Source organism: Podarcis filfolensis, assembly GCF_964270895.1.
Source record: "Podarcis filfolensis genome assembly, chromosome: 3".
Lineage (NCBI taxonomy): Eukaryota > Metazoa > Chordata > Lepidosauria > Squamata > Lacertidae > Podarcis > Podarcis filfolensis.
The window spans coordinates 71,267,903-71,289,691 of NC_139606.1; the positions used below are offsets into that span (position 1 = coordinate 71,267,903).

The 21,789-nt window shown below is 37.1% G+C and overlaps 1 protein-coding gene across 25 annotated transcripts in view; it reads left to right on the plus strand.

Moving 5' to 3' along the window:
• The window catches only part of QKI (QKI, KH domain containing RNA binding), a 109,461-nt gene extending 94,357 nt beyond the window's left edge, over nucleotides 1-15,104 (plus strand). For 2 of the 25 annotated variants that reach the window (XM_083605917.1, XM_083605910.1), the window contains exons 6-8: nucleotides 327-623; nucleotides 3,851-3,925; nucleotides 8,455-15,104. In XM_083605917.1, the coding sequence (XP_083462043.1) occupies nucleotides 327-623; nucleotides 3,851-3,925; nucleotides 8,455-8,471 (389 nt within the window). In that variant the 3' untranslated portion in view covers nucleotides 8,472-15,104. Of the gene's footprint in view, nucleotides 1-15; nucleotides 40-326; nucleotides 624-3,092; nucleotides 7,934-8,454 lie in introns of those variants that run through there. The other 23 variants (XM_083605904.1, XM_083605912.1, XM_083605901.1 and 20 more) reach the window with 20 other exon arrangements.
• Nucleotides 15,105-21,789: the final 6,685 nt, after the last annotated feature.

A 21,789-nucleotide genomic window follows, 5' to 3' on the forward strand; every position in this document is an offset into this window, starting at 1 on the left:
CTGCATGCCTCTCAGTCTCATGCAGTCTTGAAGGCATAGGTATGAAAAAATATGTGGTCTAAATTGAGCTTTTGTGCTGTGTAACCTGTTTTAGAAATCTCCTCTACCATTTTAAATTGGCTTTTGTTTTGCATGTTCATACTTAATCACACTGGGAAATGAAAAGCTGTTTGCTTTTGAATGGTGTGCTTTGCCACTGTGTGATCAATGCATGTACTAATGATTTCCTTTTATTTTTCTTCTTTCCTATTTTCCTACTTTCTCATCTTTCCATGTTTTGCACTGCTGTCTCCATACTTTCTTCTAAATTTCTTTGCTTACTGTAGCAGCCCTTGCCTTTTCTCTTGCAGCAACAGCCCAGGCTCCAAGGATTATTACGGGGCCTGCGCCTGTTCTCCCACCAGCTGCCCTGCGTACCCCTACGCCAGGTGGCCCTACCTTAATGCCTTTGATCAGACAAATACAGACCGCTGTCATGCCAAATGGAACTCCTCACCCAACTGCTGCAATAGTTCCCCCAGGACCTGAAGCTGGTTTAATTTACACACCGTATGAGTATCCCTACACACTGGCTCCTGCTACATCAATTCTTGAGTATCCTATTGAACCCAGTGGTGTATTAGGTAAGTTCTTCCTAGATAATTATTTGAATATTAATTTATCAGGTGGCGAGTTTCTTATACTAAGATAAATATAGTATGAGGAAACATACTATATTGTACAAGTACCTTTTTGCTATAGAACTCGCCCCTGATGATGTTATCAGAGCATATTGGGCAACTTGGTGAATTTTTCATTGGCATCTGTTTCGTTTCACCATGTCCCCTTTTCAGATTTTGAAAATATCATCAGTTTAAACATAGTTCAACTCTTTCTTACAAACAACTAGATTTAGTTGAAAAAGATAGTTGGCATCCATCTGTCCCAAGAGACAATGGAGTGCGCCTCCAGAGATGAAGTCAAACCTCTGGAGAATCACAGAGCATGCTGTGGCTGAAGAAGCTGGTAACTCGTAACTACTGCCTCCCACGTTGTTTTTGCTGCATTAGCAGTACCAAAGTGACCTTTCTGGGGCACAAGCCTGGACAGGGTGTATGGAGGTCCTGGTCTGCCCAAATGACAAGCCCCGCACTCTACCTTGCTGATGTGGTCCAAAGGAAAGCACAGCAATGTGTTTGGCACCAAATTGGCTTCAGAAGTTGCTGGATGGAGGCATACAAGATAGAATTATAGAATTTTAGAGTTGGAAGTAACAAGGCACACTGAAATGTGAAAATTTTTAGATATATACTGAAAGAGAGGGTTGAAGGATATTTTAGAATTCTCTGACACAGCCTGTGCTGCATATCTCTTAATTATTGAAAAAGGCACAGTCTCATTTTTGAGACTGGGCGCAGAGGAGGGTGGGAAACCACAAGTTAATATTAAATGGGCTGCCCCAGAGGTGCAAGTAAAATAACTTGTCCTGCTTTTCTAGGGACTCGGAAAAATATGTATCTCTTTTTTCTGTGCCACCAATTTTAAAGTAATTAAAATCACTGAAGTTAGGTGAGAACATAACTTAAAAGAAGTTGCAATTTAAAACATTACTGCCTCCTTTTTTACAGAGGAGATTGAAATGTCTCACATTCCTGATACTTTGGTCTGTTCATTTGCTGGATGAAGGCCAGACTATAGCAGCAATTAATTAAGAAATGGTCAACGCAGGCATTGCAGGGCAGTTTGTGTCCTTCCCATAATTTTGAATATATTTTTCTGCCTATATTTTTGTGTGAAATATGTATGGCCTTGGCATTGCTGATCTTGTTGATTTATGGGACTTTGGTTGTTAAATTTGGGTCAGCAACAATGTTTTTCACATTCTAAGAACATAATCCAGCCAAAGTTATGCACATTTTAAGTCTGCTTGATTTGAATCTCTATTTAAATCTCTGTTAAACACTTGTGTTGGAATCAATGAGACTTATAAGTGCTTAACTTTGGCTGGTTCATATCTAAACAGTTACTATGTTGAAAGTAGTGCTCGTTTACAGAAGAATAGACCTTGTGTGTCTGTATGCACAAGCTCACATCTTCTTGGTCATAGGAAGAGAACATTAAGCACTCAAGTTTTTGCTTTTCATTGTTTGCTACTACTTTTGTAGAACCAATTCAGCTCTTCACAGTGCTTTGCCTTTTATCTTAGCCCTGATTTTGAATTAATGACATCTACAATGTGGTGCTTTGGGGCCATGGGTACACTAACTTTTCCTATATTCTTTTCTCTTCCTTTGCAAGTCTTTTTTATTTCAGATGCAGACCGTCTTTTCAGGAGCAATATTAGTAGTTTAGCCCCACATTCTGTCACCGGTAGCAAATCTCTTTACATGACTTCATCCAATCCTAACACCTCTGTGGTATGGATTACTGGAAGTCATGCATAACAAATTGTAAATGTAGCAGTTCCATAGGCAATAATCTAGCCTAATCCATAATCCATTATTAGCTTAGTTTTGGGGAGCAGACTATTGGTAATCATAATAATTGCAGTCTATAGTAAAAGATAAAGCATTGTAAAGTATTATTGTATGGAAATAGGTGAATTACTTTTAGCTGACCTCAACCCCTCCCCTCCATAGACTATTTCAATTTAACTACTAGAATTGTGTGGAAGTACTAATTTTACCTATGTGGTGAATTCAGAGTAATCAACCAAACTCAAAGCTTTGTAGGTGCCATAACACCTCCAATTTTCTTGCTGGGGATGGGCACAGAATTAGAGCCATGTTTGTGATTGGAGAGATTATGTGAAGAACTGACAGCAACATTGAGACAATTGGAAAAAGAAAGTTGCCCCTGGCCTGGGACAAATGTATACAGTGCTACTAGGTGAAAATGCAAAATGGCAGTGTTGAAAAATGAAGTTAGCCTCATTGATTTGAGTGGCACATAATAGATCCACATGCGATTTGCAGTAAAATGGTGACATATTGAGATAATATAAAGTTCTGAAAAGATTGATTTAGGAAAAATATGTGATAGAGGAAAGGAAGATTGGCAATAGTATCAAATCTTAGTTGACTAATGTTTCATTCCCTTCCTTTTATCTTTAGGTATGGCTTTCCCAACGAAAGGCTAAGAATTCAAGAATGGTCTTAACTGAACCCTCGTCAGAGCTGACTTTAACAAATGCTTAGTTTTCAGCAGCCTTGAAAAAACATAGCCTAGCAGTCAGTGACTTACTTGCACTTTTTTGCACATAGAAATAAAAATGCTATTAATTTGGTATAGCCTGTACTATGACAAACTAGCTGTGATTTATGAGTGTATGGTAGTATACTGACTGCTATGTATTCTGTACTATTTGCTTTACTAATCACCTAATTCATTGCAGTTCACAGTTATTGACTTAGTTTTAAACCACAGTCTGTAGGCTTGAGGAATTGCTTTAAAACTTTTTAAAATGGTAAAAACTGGAAGTTGCTTTAAAATTAGCAAAGAATCTTCAGTATTAAAAATGGCATTATTTAAGGTAGTCCTGCTGCAAGGAAGGCACTTCAGTGAATATGTGACTAGTAAAGCTCAAATGTGCTTGGGTCTAGTAGATTTCATGAAACTGTAATCTTGAGTTTGTAAATGAATGGATAATGCAGGTTAAGGCCCGGATGTTTAAAAAAAAATGCAATATTAATCTGCACAGGTATACTTCATATATTAAGATTAAAATTTGAAACTACTGTGCCTTAACTTGTTGCTTTCTTAAAATGAATTTTTTTTTAGAAAGTGATCATTTTAAATCCATTTTGATAAGCCTGCTGTTAATGTTTTATCAAATGTTTTCTAACTGTCTTGGTAATTGCAATTTAACTAGGTGCGGTGGCTACTAAAGTTCGAAGGCACGATATGCGTGTCCATCCTTACCAAAGGATTGTGACCGCAGACAGAGGTTAGTTTAGTTCTGCAGTTCTTGCTTATAAGAAATGCTTTGAGTGTACATGAAATTTGCAACACCACAGCTGGTTAACCAAATACTATTTTGACCATTATATTGATGTTTTACATTAAATTGAAGTGCTAGTAATATTTGTTCCAGAGGTTTAAAATTGTTAACTACTGTACTCTTTTCATCTAAATGATTTTTTCTTTAAAAAAAAAAACACCTTCAGCGTATTCAATATAAAATGCTATAACCTGTTCCTTTTGTAAGCACTATGTATGATTTAAATTCAAGCAGGACTGAAGTCTTAGTATTGCATTAATAGTTGACCCTCCCATGTGACTATTATTAATTGGAGATATCAGATTGGTGTTGCAAAATAAAATGAATAGATGGGCGCTTAATGAGATAGAAGTAAATGCTTTCTTATTATTACAGGAGAAAGCTGAAGATTTAGTTTCCTCTCTTCTGATAAATGGTTTGTGCCACTGTACTGTAACTTGAGCAGATATCTGAGAACAAAACCCGTCTCTAAATTTAGCAAAACAAAACAAAAAAACAACAACAGTAAAATTGATATATCAGAAGTTGGTTAGGGTTTGTGCTGATAAAGAATATTTCACTTCTGTTAAAAAATATAAATTTTTAGTTATATCATTTGATGCTAAAATTTATTTCTTGAACTTGTTACAATTTTGACATTCTGGTTAGCAAAGACAACTGCTTTTGGACTCTGTTTGGCTTAGCTAACGGATGGAAAATAAATCTTCATTTTCTCCTTTTACATGAAATGTAATTCATGTTCCTCGAACTCTTGGACCCGTGAATGGTTTAATCCTCCTGTGAAAAGTGAGCTCTCGGTTTATTGACATTGAGTGTGCTACTGGCAGTAGTGTGACTGTGTATTCTCAGGAGCATTTATCCCACATGTAGTATCAGCTTGGTTTGTGGATTTGATAAGTAGCAGTACTGCCTGTTTCCGTAGAAATCCTCCTTCCCTACCTCACAGGGGTGTTGTGGGGCTTAATGTGTGTTGTACAGTTCAGAAATACAAACTAGAATGGAAGTGTTGAATTGCAGTGCTTGAGGTATGAGAGTTTTCTGTAGGTTTGATACATTTGATAGCATTCAGGTAATGGCTCTTTTATCTACTTGCAAGACTTAGAAGGTTGTATAACACCCCATGAGCCTTTTCATACATTTAACCTGTTCTTGGGCTCATACCAAAGCAACTCAGTGTTACTACAGACATTCCAAACCAGAGTAGTAGTTGAATAAACAGAATTAATATAGTTTCCCTCAATACATTACTTAGTTATGACAAGCTTCTTTTGAACAATCTTTCCCCCTACCCTACTTTCTCATTACATACAGATAGTGTGCCTTTCCAGTTCTATCTTTGTTAGATTGCCCAAATGTGAGTATAATATTTGAACAGGGTTTACATGCAGGGGAAGAAAAAGAATGCACATAGGCCCAGTTCACTTGGTTCACATATTTGAGGAATGGGGTAAATTACATGATTCTGCTTAATGCAATTATGTGGATTTTACATGCTTGTACACTATTAAAGTGTTATTAACATATAGGGATGTGAAAGGATGCTGGAAGCAGGACAGCTTTGTCCGGTGAATAGGGTGGGAAGAAATAATTTCACACTCAGTTGCTGGTAAGGAAAAAAGGTAGCGGAAAGTATTGCTGAACTCAGCCACAGACTGTCCCTGTTTCTGTTTTTGCAGCTGGAAAGTTTGAGCATTTGGGTACTAATACAGGCAGCCACTTACTTTTGCTTCTAACTAGATGTGGCTGTTGGAAAATATTTTGTAAGTTTTTTTGGTCAGATTTTGGCTTCAAGTAACTTGAGGATGTAGCATCAAGGTTTTTAGTTTTATTAACTATAGTCTTGGAATTGGAATTCCTTTTAGTAGCAAGGGCTCCCAAAGTGCCTTCTCAATTATAACTACTATTGTATATAATATAAGGAGGTGAAGCTGACCTCCGTAACGTTTTTCCTTCAGTGCTTATTTGCTAATGGTGCTATATGATTCAAAAATAAGTGTAATTAGTGAACACTGTAGGTAATTTAAGATTTCATAAAACTAATATAGTATTTGTGTTCATTTTAAGTTGCAGTAGATTTGAGTGCTACACCTGTTTCTCTCAATAGGATTGTTGTGTGCATATATTGGTATTTTGTTTAGATTTTATTTAACTACTTCCATACAACCAACTTCTAAGTTAAAAGAAATTTCACTTTTTGAACATTTCCATTATGCTAAAATTAGTGGGCACTTTCTATTTACACTTGCTGTAGATTTATAATACTTTGATTACCTGTCCAATATTGATGGTAGTTAAAATACAATGTCAGTAAACCGAATTGCTTTCTCTTCATAAGGAAAAGCTGCAAGAAGATGAGAGGCAGAATGTACATTCACTGGGTCTATGATTAAACTTTTTTCCAAATTATGTATGCTACTATTATATTCTCTCATTAAGCAAGCTGTTATTCTTAATGCTAGCTTACATGTAAGCATTGCATTCAAAGCAAGAGCCCACAATTTGTCAGCATTCTTTTAAGAATTAAGTTTAGAATGGAAGAATTCAGCAGTACTTAATTAATTTCCGCCAAGGTTAAGGCCCCGCTATATAAATAATACAAAACTGAATTTGATTCATGTAACGAGAGTGACTGACTGATCTAATTGTAATAAACTGTAAATGGTGTGTGTTGCACAGTTGACAAACCTGTGTGTACTGTAGAAGGCCAGGGACTTGGCAGAGGATGTATCACAGGTGTACTGGTATCTTAAGATAGCTTGCATTGATTTTATAAACCACAAAAAATGGCAGTGCTAAGGCCATAACTGAATGTTTTCAAAGCCAATTGTCACATAATTTATGTCTAAAATTTGTAATACCATTTTAATCAAAATTGTAGTAAGTACCAAGAATGCTTTAAGATTCCGGATATCTAGTATACATTTTAAGGTGGCAAGATGGTGCCACACTAAATATTTATTTTTTAATTTTGTTTTTGTTTTTATTTTTTGACAACATTTTTAGCTTAAACCCCACTTCTCAGCATTTTTTTTTTCAAAAAAAATCAATAAATCAGGGAACATGAGGTCTCATTTAAGTTACAGCAATAATGTTTAGTGTTCATGAACTGTAGCCTAAATGATAGGCCATAGAAACAATGTAACATGTGAAGATGAATCCAACCCATGATGTCTGTCATTAAATAGTGTGCTATCTGTGAACATTGCACCTACTGAATTTCATTTTACAAAATGGCACAAATCTGACTTTGCACTGAATACCTTTCTCACTTCCATCTCCTCTGCTTTAGTCAATGGCAACAGTACAAATATTTTTTCAAACCTCAATTTATTAGAGATGATAAAGCTGTTGAATGAGTCTTAAAATTTGTACTACTGTAAAGTGGACCAAGTTGTTGAAGGAGAATGTGAGAGAGTCATTAAAGAAGGAACAGCTCAAGAACATTGGGAATGATAACTTTCCACTTGAGAACTTTTTTTATGTTTTACTGTAATTTTTGTGTGTGTTTTGGAAAAGAAAATAGTATTTACAGGTGGCTTCTTTTAAAATATAAAAATATAAAGCAGGAATGTATATGAAATGTCAGATTTTATTGTATTTGCAGAGTATTAGCTTTGAAAAAAGAGCTGTTTGTAGTTTTTAAAATGCCTTATTAGTATCAATTAGATTTCCTCTATTTTTGATGTAACTAGAGCATTTTAAGTATAGAATTTAAAATGGCAGGACTTTTACAGTGTTTACATACAAGTGCATTTTCTTAGTGTCCTATCTGTGTAAAATAGCATTTTCAGCAGGAAAAGCTGGCTAGAACATTTGGCCTTTTCCTGGTCCCTATGATGATGCCTACACTTCTAGACTTCAATTTAGTATTGCTTTGTATCATGAAGCCAAGAAATTCAATGTTGTTTGTAAATAGAATCATTGAAAAGCAATAAAATATATTGAACAAAAAAACTTGTTTGGCCCATAGTTTATGTGAAACCAAATTGTTCATGACAAATCAAATTCCTTAGATTCATTTCTTTTAACAATCAGTTTTTAATAATCACATTCATCATTACTACTTGCTTTGATGCTTGCACATGGGAGAATACTAATGCTTAATAGCAGTCAGATACTGATATGGTGCACTGACTGTTCTAAATTCTTTTACCAAGTTCCAGAAACTGTTCATTGTTTTTTTTCCCCTTTCATCGACTGCTACTAACCATTAGATATATTTTATTTCTATTTTTCCTTGTTAACCAGTTTTGTGGGAGTGGGCTTCTCCTTCATATGTTCAAATCATGATAGAAGGCTGTCATGATTTTTATTGCATTCTGTAGATGGTGTCAAGCAGTATGTCAGAATTAAACATGCTTGTTTTTATTAGTTGTGATTAGTTTTCATGTTGTCATTAAGCCGTCACTAGCTGAAACTAATCTCTTCTCTATCTTTCTTTCCTTTTTGTTTTGTTTTTGTTTCTAACCACCCAGCCGCCACCGGCAACTAACCTATGACCTTCTGACCTCTGAACTCTTCACCCAATGATGACCTGACCATGCCTGCCTGCTGATCAGTTAACTGGTAATCGCCTTTGCTTGCCTGTCTTCAGTGCAGCGAGCTGAGGCACTTGTCCGTTCGTCTTACCATCTAACAAAAAGACAAAGAAATTGTTGTCCTCCAACTCAGCTTTTTTTCCCTGTTTGGGTGAAAGTGGTTCTAGAACCTGCACTGAATAGTAGTAAAGCAATAAGGTCCAATTCATCCCTCCGCACTGATCATCTTTTAGTGTCCCACCCTAAATGAATGGTAAGAACGGCCTCACTTGAGAGATGGAGGCAGATGTCCCTTAACTCCCTGATGACAGAGGCAGTTACTGTGAGACTTCTAGGAATCTTTTTCTTCTCATAAAGAAGTCAAAGTTCTCTTTGAATGTACTGTGTGATGATGCATCATGCATGAACCTTTGGTCAGGGATGTCATTGGTGAAGGGATTCCTAAAAGTATTCAAAATTTGACATGCAGTGTAGTCACTACCAATGCCCTCAAAGGGCAGAAGATGCAGCCTTTTTTATATTACCTGCCAAATTGGGTGTTTTTAAGAAGAAAAAAGTGCCATGAAAGATAGGTTACTGAATTTTTGAACTACATCAATGCATAAACTAAACAGCAACACTATTGAAGCTAATCCTGAGATACTTTCTTTTACTATACATCAACTTCCTTAAAAGATTACATGAGTACAAGGTACATGCATTATGTGTCACATTACTGGGCAAACTGTTCAAATATTTTTTTAAACCTCCCTGTATAGAGAAATTTCATTAAGGATGTAAAAGCCATGCTTGCCTATTTGCTGTATACATGTAATGAAATTGTAGATAAAGTGTAGTGCATTGAAACAAATTGAAAAAAGTAGATACTTTTACTATACAAGGGTGCTGGTGCAGAAAAAATATATTTTTGGAAATGTAGCATTTTATACTTTCAAGTGTTATAAAAAAGAAAAACGAACAAAGAAACCCTTTATTTCATTAAATGATTTTTTCTGGTGGTTGTCGAGAAACAAAAGACCAAAAGAGCCTTTTTGTCTTTATTTTTTATTTTTTAAGTATTGGAATAAGTATAAAGAAGAGAAAGTGCCTTATTTTCTTCATGGTCATTTAGTCAGACGTCTCGTATAATCCGCTCCTCCCTCAGACAGCAAGTTAATGCATGCCACTCTGTCGCCCAGTATGTGAAAAGAAGCTGTGAGGAAAGACAAATGAGTTGACCATTTAAATTACCTGGTTTTTGCCATAGCATAATGCAACTTTGTCAGATCTGAAACTGTGAAATGGAATTGTTCCACCAACAGCCAACCGCAATATTTTTGTAACATGTTCCCTCTTCAATTGTAGACAATATATTTTTATAGTACTTGCTCAGCCTTAAACCAAAGGGTTCTAAGATGCAGTCTCATTCTAAATCAAAGTATTAGATTACACTATTTATACAGTAGCAAGTGTTATACCCCCCCCCGCCCCCGGAATAGGTTGCATTGTCCCTATTTGAAATAGATAAGGGAAAACACAGCAGAACGTGAACTTGCCTACAGGATGACTTTGTCCATGACTAAACTGAGCATTCAGACAGTCTGTCTTTGAGCATGTTTTAGGTTTTTGTGTGCTTCATCTACAATGCCAAATAGTGTGTACTCCTCATCAAACTCCTACTTGATGAATGTTAACTGTCGGTTGCGCTTTACTGAAAAGGAAAAGAAGTATCAGTTAACTATCTGGAAGTTCAGCTATGCTTCAGTTTGAGTCAGTAAACATTTGCATAGCTGGGCTAGTGGTGATAAAACACTTTACGCACAAAGGTGAAGTAAAAATATATATGAGCAAGTAGTGATACGTTAATTGCTTTGAGCAGATTTGGCAAAGATCAGGTGATAACCCCCCTCCGTTGTGTCAACTTATTATCCTAAAAATCTTCACAGCTTCCAAATCAAAGGTCAATAGTAAGTTAGGTAAGAGGGCTTACTTTTTAAGCACCTGCATGGTGACTTGGTCTAACCATTGTGTCTCACCTGGAAACAAGTATCAATTTATTTACTATGCAATAAACATACATCCTTTTGTATTCAGCTAGCTTTTATTTTATCTTGCCACTGGCTTTGTCTTCCTGTTACACATAGGTTTTTTGGTTTGACTTTCAGTATATGCTGTGCCATTTTGATTTTTGTTTGGTTGAATAAACTTGCAACACTCAAAAATTTTGGAGAGAGAATTGCTAAAACATAACCAGTATTTGATCCAGTTTCATCTCAACTATGATAAACCTGGACATTTTTAGATGCTGATCAAAGGTCTCTTCTTGGGAGAAGTGTGACTTATAAAAGTAATGTTTGTTCTGAAAAAGTTTGAAGACTTAGTTGACAACATTTTGGATCAACTTAAAGCATGACATTTGAAATCTCTGAATGCCTTGGTTCTCAGTATTATCATTCTTTATTGAATTTTTCTTTATTAAAATATGTAGTCTAAGACTTTTTTCTGACAGTATTATGTAATTTTTTTTAGAGTGGGTATACATACATCGCTTGTATGTTACCATACAGACATGTATTTGTCTATTCCTTTTACTTTAGTTTGATGCTATGTATGTACCATAACCAACCTATTGCCTATGAGAAACATGTAAGATAATGTATTTACAGCCATTGTTACAAGTTTATAATGTATTTTTCTATCTTGTTTTATATGTATGTTATATAACATTCAGAAGAATTTTTTTCCTGATTGAGAAAAGGATACAAAAATGCAAAACCCACAATTTTGATAACTGAAAATTGCCAATTGTTTTGCAGTACTTTATTATTATATTGGGAGTGTTGTCTTTGGGCTTTTAGTTAGCTACTGGATTGAATACATTAGACATATCTGGGTTTTAGTTGGGTTTTTACATAGCTTGCATTTTAATTCTTTGGTTCTTTGCTGTTTCTATTAACCCATAGCATTATTTTAATAAATGTTATAATACCAACCTACTAACTCTGGACTATGTCAGTTTATTAACCATTACATGTTTAATTAAAATAAACAAGGAAAGACGGAAGAATGTAAAGTCTTGAGTTATTGGACTAACCCTGAAGAACGTGACCACCGATAACACAACGTGACTTGTTTTATGTTGTTTGTTTGGCTGACATTCTGCACACTACTATTAAATTGGCTTTGGTCATTCTGGCCTCTTACCTTGGGGGTAGGTGCCAATAGAGTTGGGAACAAGTAGCATTATTGGAGGCATTCTTGTAGAGTCTTGCCACTTGCCTTTCAGCATCTGCATTACTAATTCCACACTTTCCTTCTCTGAAATAATCACTGTCAGCTCACAGCAAAAGGGCAAAGATACCAATCTATTGGTAAATTATGTTATGTGCCCAGAGGAACCAGTTTGATTCTTTGTTGAGCCATTTTGAAGCTACACAAATTCAGTGTGATTTGAAGCACTGATTAAAAGGACAATTCAGCAGACATCTCAATATGTAACTCTCCTGTGTTGTTCATGCTTCTGAATGTATTTGAAGCAAGAAACGTTTCACCCCTTACTCTAGCAGAATCTGCCTCTCCCTTGTACATGAATCTAAATTACTTTCACTGTGACCCTGAAGGGGTTTAAGTTGCAATCCTCAAACTACATAATTCTCAGGTAATTGTACTGACTTCAAGCAGGTTGCTTCACAGTAAACAGCTTGAACACTGTAGCTTAACTACTTTTAGGATTGCGGGTTTTTAAATCTACTGTAGTGTTTGAACACCACTTAGCTCAGGGCAGTACAAAGCTGTACAAAGTCGAATAGGTCATTTTGTAACAACTGCAAAAAGTAAATAAACTCTTTAGTAGTAGCCATTTTCAAAAAGGAGGTCTAAAGTTGACTGTTACCAAGGGATAACTTTAGCAATCAGAGTTCAGAGAAGCAAGCTGTAGTAAGTTACTTTCAATCAACTTCATTCTACTAGGAAACAATTGTTAAGAACTTGGGGTTATATCCCCAAATTCATCCTATTTACACAAGGACTACAGCTTGTGCAACCGAATTTCTCTGTCTTGTCCCATGTGCACCTCTTCTGGGAGGTTTCCCTGTCTCTCCAAAGCATGCTGTGGGGGTGCATGAAGAGAGGAAAGGGGGAGTTCCATTGCACAAACAGTGTCCTTGTGTGAAAATGGGGTGACTGTTCAATACAACCCATGCTTTCTGTGGCCTATTCATAGCTGCTATGTTAATTACATTTGTTTAAAATTTACTCATTTGTAAACAAAAATGATTTTGTATAGACAATGACACCTGAGTAAATAAATCAGTTTTAAATATACCCATTAAAATATATATAACTGAAGCATTATACTTCAGTTCCACCACATAATAAAAACAAAATCCCATCTATTAGATAGAGGCTATGTTAGGACAGATTGATACATTTTAAACATAATCAAGGATTCTTTATGAATAATATAATAAAGTAGAAAATACTGAAATCCAGAGTTTTAACTAGATAATACTCAATATTTGTGATAATATGAAAGTTTGCTCTTAAGTATAAAACAATAAAAGGGTGTTTTGTAATAAAGGTTGATAACCCACTTCAGTATTACACCAATATACCTGTCATCAATATGCTTCAGTGGTCAACAAATGTTAGCCTTGCCCCATGAGTTGTATTCAACACTACATGAAAGGAACAGACTTTGCTTGTGCGGTTGGATGTCACCTTCATTTTCTACCCCATGCAACCTTCTACACACCCTAAAAATTGCTCCAGAGGGTTTGGGGAAGGCGAGAAGTCCTGCTGTGCAAGTGGATGTCTTCCCTTGCAGCACTGGTTGCATACCCACTTGTTTGAAGCCACAACCAACGTTGATTAATATTTGTATAATATAGAACAGTGAGACACATTTTTAAAATAAGAATAGTAATAATAACCATGGCTTGTTTTATGGTGAGAAACCAAACCTTCCTGTGAGCTGGAAGAAGGGATTTAATTTGTATGTAAAGGCAAAAGGCATGTCATTCCAATGACAGATGCTCATGCCTGTTGAGCCCTGCTGAGTGTGGATGGGCTTTTGAAAAAGCTGCTATTCAATGGAGTTGGGAAGCACCCATGCACAAGCACAGCACCTCATAAATCAGGATCCTTGCCATATAGTTCCTTGAGATGGCACCTTATGTATTTAATTTGAAATTGGAGTTAGACATTATTTCTAAATACTTAAGTCACATTTTAAACACTGCTGGTTACTTAGTAATAAAAATCTACTACCATGGGGGATGGGGGTACCCATTGTTAAGTCTCATCGGAAAAGGCTCACTGAAATAAGGGTGAGTTACTTAAGTCTGCTTGTTGCTGTTACACTCTTTAGTATAGCTATCATTAAATTTATTATTTGCCCTTTACCAGCAGGTCCCTGTGATTTTTCCTCTGAAGTGGGGAGAGTTTGTGGCTATTTTTCCTGGAATAAACAAGCTCATCTAAATACAAGACAATATGTAACTGGAAGAAATAAACTGGTCAAGACACCAAATTCATAGCCTGCTTACAAGTCCTATTAACCATGATGAAGCTGGCATCTGAGTAAACATGTTTAGAATTGTGCTATGATATCCTGTAGAAGTTAAAAATAGTCCTTAGGCCATAATTTTGTCCATTCAAGTAGAATTTATCTTTGTGCACCTAACCTATTTGGATTAAATAGTAGTTCTCCAATACCAGATCTTTAAGTGAACACTTAAAAGATGGCCACTCTTTTCTTAAAATAACCATTACTGTAGACCACCATTACCAATTGACAACTTTTAGTGTAGGTAGGGACCACTGAATTAATTTCATTAGGAAATGCCAGTGGAAGTGGATAGCCATACATAATAGGCACAACTGTGTACAATAAATATATGTTAACACAAGTTTCTGAAGTAGCATATTTCCTAGAATAAAGATAGGTCCACAGTCTAAAAACATTCCCAGGATGCAAATTGTGAATTGTGCTTGGAATTCCTATCTTTATTTTTGATGTAGCATTAATAGATGAAGTGAACACAATCGCCAGTGAAATACTTTCTGCTAATCAATGTTGAATCAAACTGGTTAAAGAACAGTGCTCCTGATTCTTTTTATGCTGCCAGATCACTAACTGCAGGTGTAAAAATCCTGCCTTAGAAGTGGGTATTTGAGAAGCAGCAGGTGGCTTACTTGCAGTATTCACTTCTGGATACCAGTTGTGCTAGTGGTTGACTACTAATTGCAACAGGAGAAATTACTCCCAGGACAAAGGTTTGCTTCTGAAGGACTAATGATTAAGGAGAATTTTTAATATATATATAAATAACCTATTGAGTTCTGTTGTGAGAATGCTTGAATCATTTACGTTTTTGTTTGTGCAACACAGTGTATTAGGAAAAAATGGGTGTTGCCCAAACACTTGTAAATAATAATAAGAAATACGCCTGTAAATGATGTGCAATAAAAACTGGAAAAAATTTATGTGCTTTATCCTCAAAAGCCAATTGACAGCTTGCAGGGCTGTCAATACTTTTATATTTTGAAAAGTCAAATTTTATTCTGTATCAATGTATGGCAGAATAAAGAATGTACATTTTGCACTCTTTAACTGTCATTAATGTTTCTAATCTTAAGAGATTCCAGAGTTCTGCATCTAGTTCCCTAATTCATTCTCATTGTAAAATACATGTAAGATGGCCTGTATCAGTCAAAGGAGATCAGAATTGTGTGTGTGTGTGTGTAATCGATGAGTTAATTTAGAAATAGTCCTTAAACAACCAGACAAGGATGAGTAAAGTCCAACGAAAAGTAGAATCCTTGTGTTTCATGTAGTTATTGAACAAGATAAATAAATGTTGTACTTGTCTTACAGGTAATTAAACTTCCATGACTAGGTGCTACATCCTAGGAGAGCAAATCTGCACATTTCCCTTGCTTTATGGCATGTTATTCCAGGAGTACTTAACCTTTTGCTTTAATGAAGGTCCCTGCCCTTATTCTACTCTGTCTCTGAAGGTTTAAGGAAATGGCAGCTTTTGTTTTTGAAATGGTAGATTCTCTAGATGCCTTGGTGTTGCAGCTGTTGGTGGGGGTATTCTGGAAACCTGGTCAATATTTTCAGCGTCAAGAATAGGTGGGCACTCAACTGTGTTATTGGCACTCTGCCTCATGTAGGTTGCTGAGGCACAGGATGGTTGGAGCATTAAGCAAGTCAACCCTCCACAATGACCACCTATTTCTTTGCTTCCCTTCTCCCAAGTTGCATCCCTTCCCAATATTCACCGGTTTCCTGCCTGAGGAATCGTATAGACCACTAAGGGAACCAGCTTACCTCAGTCACACCATTTCAGTGCTCTCAAATATTTCTTTTGCTTTATTATTATTCATTTCATTTCTGTATCCCTTTATATTTTAAAGAAAAAAATCTGGAAATGGTTTACAACACATTAAAACAGGCATAGGCAAACTTGGCCCTCCACATGTTTTGGGACTACAACTCCCATCATCTCTGACCACTGGTCCTGTTAGCTAGGAATGATGGGAGTTGTAGTCCCAAAACATCTGGAGGGCCAAGTTTGCCTACGCCTGCAAAACATCAAATAAAGCAATCCATAGTAAAACATTACTGAAGAAAGTAAAAAAAAGCATACATCCAAAGCATAATGAACAGGAAACCAAAATATTAGAAGATTTCAAAATAAAATGTTACAAAGGAGGTCAACTACAGAATGTACTTTTAACACAACAAAGTACATTTTTATTAAACATGTCAGAAGAAAACATTACTAAAGGAAGTGAAATTTAAAAGGCACATTTAAAACAGTATTATTAATGAGAATAAAATATTGTCAAACGCATAGAACACATCTGGTGCTGTTGCTGTCAATCTTGCCAATGGTAGATCATGGTGAGTGGCGGTTATGGAAGCTCAGACTTAATGACCTGGGTCTGCACTAAGAAACAGCCAAGATAGTCTCCACAGTAGCCTCAGCTTTTTATGCCTCCCAGGCAAGGAGCAGGCCTTCCAGGACTCACAGCCAAGATGGCCTCTGGCTTCTTCAGAACTCTAGCTGAATGGTGCTGCTATGCTAATAAGAGGTACATTGTGATTGCATAAATTATACAGTATACTGTATATCCTGCACTGGGGTGGGGAACAGTATATCCAGTCTGCAGTTGCCTTGGGTCAGAGCATCAGTAATTGGGAGCATCACTTTCCCCTTGTCACTTGCTTACAGCAACAGCAAGAGGACAACATACAGTTAATATTCCTGGCATCAGTTCTGTTTGATCAGTAGCTTGAATTACTGGCAGTCCAGTTTGCAGTGAACTACATCTAAACAGCAAAAAGAGAGGTAACAGTTTTGCTGGGCTCTTTAAACCCAATATGGCCTGCCCAGGTGTGTAACCTGTGGACAAAGTGCCAGAGGGAAAACCATTTTCCAAGACTACTCAGTCAGTACAGCACAGGAGATCATATTCACCTCTCCTTTGGCTGGGCATTGTTTGTAGCCCAAGGCACACACCTTCTCCTTGCTTGTTTTTGTTCTCATAACCTCATCTAGGCACCATCATGTAACCCCAGTTGGTTCAGCTCTACTGCCTTTGATCTGCTTGTCCTGCACATTGTAAAAGTAAGTTACAATTAAAACAACCACCACCATCATATTCAAGGCTTCTCAGCCACGATCTGTTGAGCTACTGCTTTTAGTCAGTTGCTGACATGAATTTATTGAAATAGCCATTACTAAAGAAAGGAAGAGGTGGGATGAAACAGGCACAACAAGCAATGTTTCTTAGGTTCCACCTTGGAATGTTTATGTAGCTGGCTGCTGTCCTAATGGCTCCAGCCATGACTCATTTGCTCTATTTGCCTTTTTTTTACTATTACTTTGATGTGTCCTCTGCTCTGAGCATGAGCCCTCCTGTGTAGGAACACGCCTTCTCATAAAGGGCTTAAGCACCTTCCAGAATATGCTACGTTATCCTTTTGCGTTTTAAGATTTTCCCATGTCCTGTTAACACCTGCATTCATCCGAATAAATATGCTCACAAGGATAATAATCCAGAAAAAGTTGCAAATGTAAACAAAGCTTTTGTTCTTTGCATGAAATTGCAGACGACATCACAAATGAATTGTGCAAAACAATGCTTCAGTTGTGCTGCTGAGAAACTTGAACTCCTTTCTGTGGCAAAAGGCTGAACGCTTGGTCTTCTGGTTAAAATGCACTATCGTATGGACTACAGATCATAAACTCATTCTTCATGAAAGCAAAGATCCATGCAATGCTTTTATGAACCTGGGATCCTGGTTGCCAGTAAATCCCTTTTCTCCTTTGTGGTTTGTGCTGAGATACCAAAAGCATGATAAATGGCAGGTGGATTGCTAAGTACTTCTGAGTTTCAAGTATAAGCTGATATTTACATATGCCAATTTAGAATACAGATATCACAGAAACAAATTAATTTCCAATCCACAAATTGCCCCCAATAAAGTCTTAATTTGCGCCCCACTCTAGATCACCCTCAATCATTCATTTGACCTCAATTAATTTCCCAACAGATCCTGTTCCAGATCTCTTCAAGTACCACCAATCTTACTAGATAGTCCTCTTAATTTATTTCCTTGAATTAATTACCTAGAAGCTCTTGAGGCACTCGGGGAAAAACGGGGAGCCTGTGCCCAAGGACCCATCCCTAGCAACACTCCTGGTGACTGTATCTTAAGAGCATGTTAAGAGTAGCTTTTCTCTTGCTGTTTGGGCCTCTTGAGAACTGATGAAACAGTTTGAACACAACGTCCTCCCCACATCCAACACACAGCCCTTGCTATGTAATTGTAAGATATGGAATGTTTCAGGTTTGCTACATGCACACTTATGGTACTAGTAGCAAAGATGTTGCATGTGTATATTAGGAGCGCTTTCACCTCTGAACTGAAACATTGGATTTACTGTGGTGATTATTCAGAAAGGAAATACTTTGTGGGAGAGATGTTATGTATCAACCAGCCTCTGAATCTCCCACATGGACCACCAGATATTTTAGTCCTTGAAAAGAGAAAGGAAATAAGAGTGGTAGGGATTATCTGCAGTCTACACTTCTGAAATGTGTCAACTGTCCCAACAAACATGAGAACCTTTGCAATTTGAAAGCATCACAGAATGTGTTGCCTAGTCATAGATTAACTTTCTTAGTCTTAAAACTAAATAAATAACAGCTTGGTCATCCCAGATTTCTCCCCAGCTTCTGAGGCCAGTTGAAGTACTTGGAGGATGAAGACCCAACTGGCAAGTATATGTCATCCGCCCGGATACTAAGCAAAGTGTTCAATGCACAGTGTAATTTTTACTCAGCATGAGAAGGGTAAAGGATTGGGCTGTTAATAAAAAAAAGCCAAAGTTAACTGAAAAATTAAATAGCTTTAGAATGAAAAACACAAATGACCACAAGTGGGAAAGTGCATTGGCAGAAATAGAAAAGGAAAAGGCTGTAAAAAAGACAACCCTGTCCAAAGGATTTCTGTTGCTTTAAGCAATGTGGCAAGGAGCTAGTAGGAAGGGGGAAAGGGAAAAGGAAAGGAAACATTCTTTTCTGAGTTATTTTAAAAAAATATTCTAAACTTCCTGCCTTGAGATCTATGCTGATATGTTTGGAGTTACAATTTTGAAAAAGAAAAGAAATTCAGGTTTTGAAGGGTTTGCTTTGCTTTAACATAGCGGCATCTTCGCTATGTGGCAGATTTAGTGCCTAGTTTCTGAACATTTTAAATGTCCAGCTTAAAAATTCTTGGGACTGTTCAAAATGTTAATTGACTACTCCCTACCCTTAGACTTGTGATCTTTTTTATATTTTTTAAAAATGCCACCCCCACCTATAATATAAAAAAGGTGGGATCCTGTGCTCTTGATGGAAATACATGAACCAGAAATTCCCACATCCAAATTGAATACATGTTGGGATTCAGTCTATTTCACATACTTTATGTGTGCACAGTCCCATTTGTGGTCCTGTTCTTGGCTTTGTGATTCAAAGGCCAAGTGCTTTTTTCGCAGGGCTTTATGAAGGTGCAGATGGAGAGACGAGAAGCAGCCTCCAGGGCACAATCTCTCTTTTTTTTTGGCTGGGTAGCTTGCAGAGAAAAATTGGGGGAAGAGCTAAGAGGATCGCCTGAACTGATCAGAGCCAGCAGGCCAGGCAAATTAGATTGGACGACAAATATCAACCTTTGCTGCTAGATGTGAGGAGTCCCCTGTGCTAAGTGAGTGACAGGCACAACAGCTAATGTGTTTATTCTCCCTGCCCAGCAATCATAGTCAAGCAGCAAAATAACAATGCTTGTCAAAAGGAGTCAATGATTTTCATGGCAAAAACATAACCCTTGTGAGCAACTGTGTGTATGTTGTTAATAGTAGATCACGCTGGAACTCCCTAACAATAAATTTCAGGTGCTAATGTTAATAAAAATTGAGTATTGTAGATCTAGTTATCTTTGACAGAGAAAAGCAACCCTGTAACAACTCGCATAGTTCTCCTATGGTATGTAAAAGGTAAAGAAACAGACAAAAAGAGATTCCATGTGATGCAAATGGAAGACATGGAATTGGGTTGTAAAGGGGAAATTAGTTTATCATATTATGTTTGTATGTGCAACATCTCTTGGGTCAAGCTGATCTGTTAAAATAAATACTCCCCTGTTTGAGGAGAGTTTGAACTTTGAGCTGAAAGCTGGTGTATCATCATAGCAGCGAAAAAAGAAAAAGAAAAATCTGTTGCACCAATCAGAATTACTCTGCTTCATTCCAATTCAGTTATATTTTACATTACAATGCGATTACTTGTTCAAATCCAGTATGACATTTTAAAAATGTTACCAGGCTGGAGCAAAACATTGTCCTATCAAAATGCAGCATTAGAACAAACTATTTTATTCATAAGTATGATTATTTGTGCCTGGCAACTATTATCCTGACTTAGTCCATTATCATAATTAAAGAATGCTGCTTATAAAGGCCAATGCTCAACATGGTCAAAACAGTACAGTAGTTTCTATGTGGACAAGCAGCTACAGAGAATCCTGAACATTTATATCTCTAGGGATAGTTTGAGGAATATGATCGTTGTGAATATGATCATTGTGAATTTCTATATGGTTTTTTTTCTGATCTAAAATTTCTGCAGTATGAGAAGTAGAACTTAACTACCCCAGTATTCACATATCTCCAAATATTTTGAGGTAATACTCAGTAGGTTAAGGTAACAGTGTACAAATTACATGTTTGGAAGGGGGAAAGCATTTAAATATATATTTTGAGATCATTTAAAAAAAAAAAAAGATCAGTGCAGAAATAGAACAGAATTACGGGAGAAACATGTAAAAGTGTCATGGAGCAGAAATAGGTTTGTCTGCCCCTAGTTTTGACGAGAGGTGCCACATATTGAACCTAGGATTTTAGATGTATTGAGGAAGGGTTCTCGAAAAAACACAGGCACCAGCATGCTGGCCAATACCCTCTGTGGCACTCACAAATGGTCTCGGTAATATCACTTCAGAAATCTACAAAGCACAAGAGCCTTCTCTTTCCTGCTCAGTTGGTCCACACTAGCTCAAACTGTTTGGCATCAAATGTGTACACTTAAACATGCACACAAATGGATGTCAGGGTTGGACGTGCACCCTCCCATCTTTTCTCCTGCTCTGGAGGGTCGGACTCGAGGCAATGGCTTCAAGTTACAAGAAAGGAGATTCCGACTAAACTTTCAGGGGAAAACATTTCTGAGAGTAAGAGCTGTTCGGCAGTGGAACAGATTCCCACAAGAAGTAGTGGTCTCTCCTTCCTTGGAGGTTTTTTAGCAGAGGTTTTCTGTCATGGATGCTTTAGTTGGGATTCCCCCCACCCCCCAAGGTCCTTTCCAACTCCTAGATTCTTTGATTCTATGTTCTGAATAGATCAGAGGCGCAAAATGTGGCAGTGACTAATGGCGGTGGCTCCCTCCTCCCTGACCATTTATGGGGCAGCTGATTGGAGGGGGTGTGCCTAAACCATTTTTCTCTCCTCTCTTCTAGCTCCAGCAGCCATTTTCTGTTATCCTACACTGCCCATGGCTGCCATTTTGTGATTGGCACCCTTAGCACCTGCTCAAAATTCCAAATGAGCCTACTAGCCTTCCAGTGTCAGCAACCCCTGAATTAAGTTTAAGTCTTCAGGAGTCCTTCCATGGACAGAAAGCCTCTTCTATGCATGAGAGCCCTTGCCACAAATTAGCATAAGAGTCTTGTGTTGTACA